This window comes from Equus asinus, chromosome 1 (assembly GCF_041296235.1).
Source record: "Equus asinus isolate D_3611 breed Donkey chromosome 1, EquAss-T2T_v2, whole genome shotgun sequence".
In the NCBI taxonomy this organism is placed as follows: domain Eukaryota; kingdom Metazoa; phylum Chordata; class Mammalia; order Perissodactyla; family Equidae; genus Equus; species Equus asinus.
The window spans coordinates 171,645,001-171,647,500 of record NC_091790.1 but is presented as its reverse complement, the minus strand read 5'-3'; the positions used below and the strand labels follow the sequence as shown (position 1 = coordinate 171,647,500).

Below are 2,500 nucleotides of genomic sequence, written 5' to 3'. Positions count from 1 at the left end.
AATATGCAAGAGAAAAAGTAATATCGTGCGACTAACAAAGGTGTTGATGATTGAGTGCTCACACTGTAATTAGTGTGTCAGGCCCTCGTTTCTCTGCCAAGCCTCAGCTATTAATTGCACCAAATTAGAAAACTATATCAGAGGCAAAATTATTCTTTCACTTGTCATTTTGAGAGAGGGAATTCATTCCATTCAAGAGGCAGGTTAAAAAGAGGGGAAGCAGATACTAATCTGCTTATGTCATGTAAATAAATGGTCCTGGTGCTATCTGGAAGGAACTGTGCGAGGCGTCTTCAAACTGCTGGAAAAGGAGTTACCTTCCAAGTTGCTGCATTCCGCCTGAAGTAAGCAAACGTCCGTGTAAACCAGCTGTAAATTTCATTAAGTGTTAACTGCCTGTCAGATGACTCCATGATAGCCTGAAATGAGACAAGATACATAGTGACATAAAATAATGGTTTACTAACTAGACTAGATGACACTTTCTCATCCAAGCCTTACTTTAAGCATTAATGAAGTTTAATTTAATCAGGCAAAGTTAATTTTCCTTCTACTTACCTGCCTTATGAGAGTTGCATAAGTAAATGGAGGTCTGACGTCTGCATTTTTATAAAACTCGTAGTTTGGGGCAATCTCTATAAAAATAAAAACTAGGTGTTAATTCTGCTAATAATTCATATGGTAGATAATTGATTTTCCATATTTTCCCCTAGTATTGGTGAAGTGATTCAGTGAGAAAGCCACTGACTAGCGAAAGCACAAAGCATGACAGTGGAATTGAATTATATGGAAAAGGCCATTTCTGACGTGAGGTGCAAATGGAGCGTCCCCGGTTGTTCGCGGTACTGCAGGAGCTGTGCGACCAGCTGGCCTGAGGATTTTTCCAACAGCCAGGTCCTCTTTTAAGCGGGTGGTTTAGGCATGTTCTTACAGGGACTTTTGCCCCCTGCCATAATCTTTGCTTTTCTCATCTAATACTTAAAGAACAAGAGGGTCATCTCTCGGCATCTGTGGTCATCTAACAAAGGAAACACGAAACCCTCACAAGCGCCCATGTTGAAAATAACTTCACTTTTTGTACAAAGGGGGCTCTGGGCTAATAAGGGTTACAATGTGTGGCTGTGATTATCCAGATGCCCCGGGGCATGGGCTGAGGGGTTGGGGGAGAGGGGAGAAGGGTAAGAGAGGGAAAGAAGGTAAATTTGTGTTCCATGCAAACTTTGCCTCACAGACTTCTGAAGCAAAGTAGCCTACAGGCATTAGAAGCTGTGGTAGGATTTCACTTAGGTAGCACCTTGATAAAGAACGATTCATGGAAAGCCTGAACTGTCTTGCATAAAGCAACGGTGCTTCGTATATGCCCTTTTAAGCGACTCTTCTCATATGGCATCACTCACAGATGTTGTCCTGCTATAGTCTTCCCTCAGAGATCAAAGGATCTCACTGAACTGAGGTGACAATACGGTCTGTCCTGCCAACACATCTCTCCATGTCTCTAATGGGGAGAGCTTTCTTTCCTGAACAACCATTCAGAACAATTCATCATGATGTACTTAGGGAATCACCCCTATCCGCATTTACCAGGAATAAAACAATTATCACTCCATAAATCAAGACTTGAGTTTCCATGTGCTCTGGAATGGCTCATGTACAGTTGCTTCGGCTATAGTTTTCTTCTCCCAAAGTAAAAGCGCTCTACTGAGCATTCATATCCTACCTGATGACATGGGAATGTTGTATTTGTCTGAATGTCGCCTTCGTATGGCTCCCACATTGGGCACACTGGCTGGGGTGATTACTGAGGGTCCCTGGGTAATCGGGGTGACTGGGGCCGTTGGTGTGGTAGGGGTTTGAGGTAAGCTCTGTGGGGATGTCTCCAACATGTTCTTCGACATGGTGACACTAGACACCAGATTTAGCTGCAAAGGCCCAAGAGAAGGGCAGGAAAAAGGTAGAGACAAGAGAAAAAGACTTAAAAAGGTTTGACAAATGAGAGTGGATTCACTTCTACAGCTGTGTTGCCACTAATAAGCTGCAAAAGGAAGCAGCCAATCTCAACTAATTACAGGATGAAATTGTATCATAAGAACTCTAATTAGAGGATGCTGTTAGAGGTTATCTAATAATCTACTGCAATGTTACTTAGGACTAACTCCTTCTTGTCCTACCAGACTTTAGCGAAAGTATGTTTCCTTGAATAAAAGCCAGTTGCTGCTTATTGACTGCCCCTGTTGTTAAGCAGGTCTAGCCCCCAGTGAAGCAACAATAATAGCAATAATGAAGGATGCGATGTTTTCAACCAACAGGACTTAAAGTAAGTTGCTATTCTGTTGCTGCCAGAATTTTTTTTTCCATAGTCCCAAATCTCAGCTGAGAGGCTCCAGCCAGCTGGAAAATTTTACACTGACCTTTAGTCTCCTTGCTAATTTGGTGGAATGGTAATGACATTACTACATATTCAAACAAAATTGTCTTAATTGCAAATTAGCCGGAGGAGGCT

The 2,500-nt window shown here is 42.3% G+C and overlaps 1 protein-coding gene across 24 annotated transcripts in view; it reads right to left on the bottom strand.

Moving 5' to 3' along the window:
• FOXP2 (forkhead box P2) overlaps nt 1-2,500 on the bottom strand; it is a 522,105-nt gene that overhangs the window by 29,088 nt on the left and 490,517 nt on the right. For all 24 annotated transcript variants that reach the window (XR_011503015.1, XM_070516813.1, XM_070506227.1 and 21 more), the window contains 3 exons: nt 1,718-1,919; nt 559-635; nt 318-419 (listed from right to left, as the gene is read on the bottom strand). Coding sequence is in view for 23 of the 24 variants with exons in the window: in XM_070516813.1 (XP_070372914.1) it covers nt 318-419; nt 559-635; nt 1,718-1,919 (381 nt within the window). In the remaining variant the exon portion in view is untranslated. The remainder of the gene's footprint in view (nt 1-317; nt 420-558; nt 636-1,717; nt 1,920-2,500) is intronic.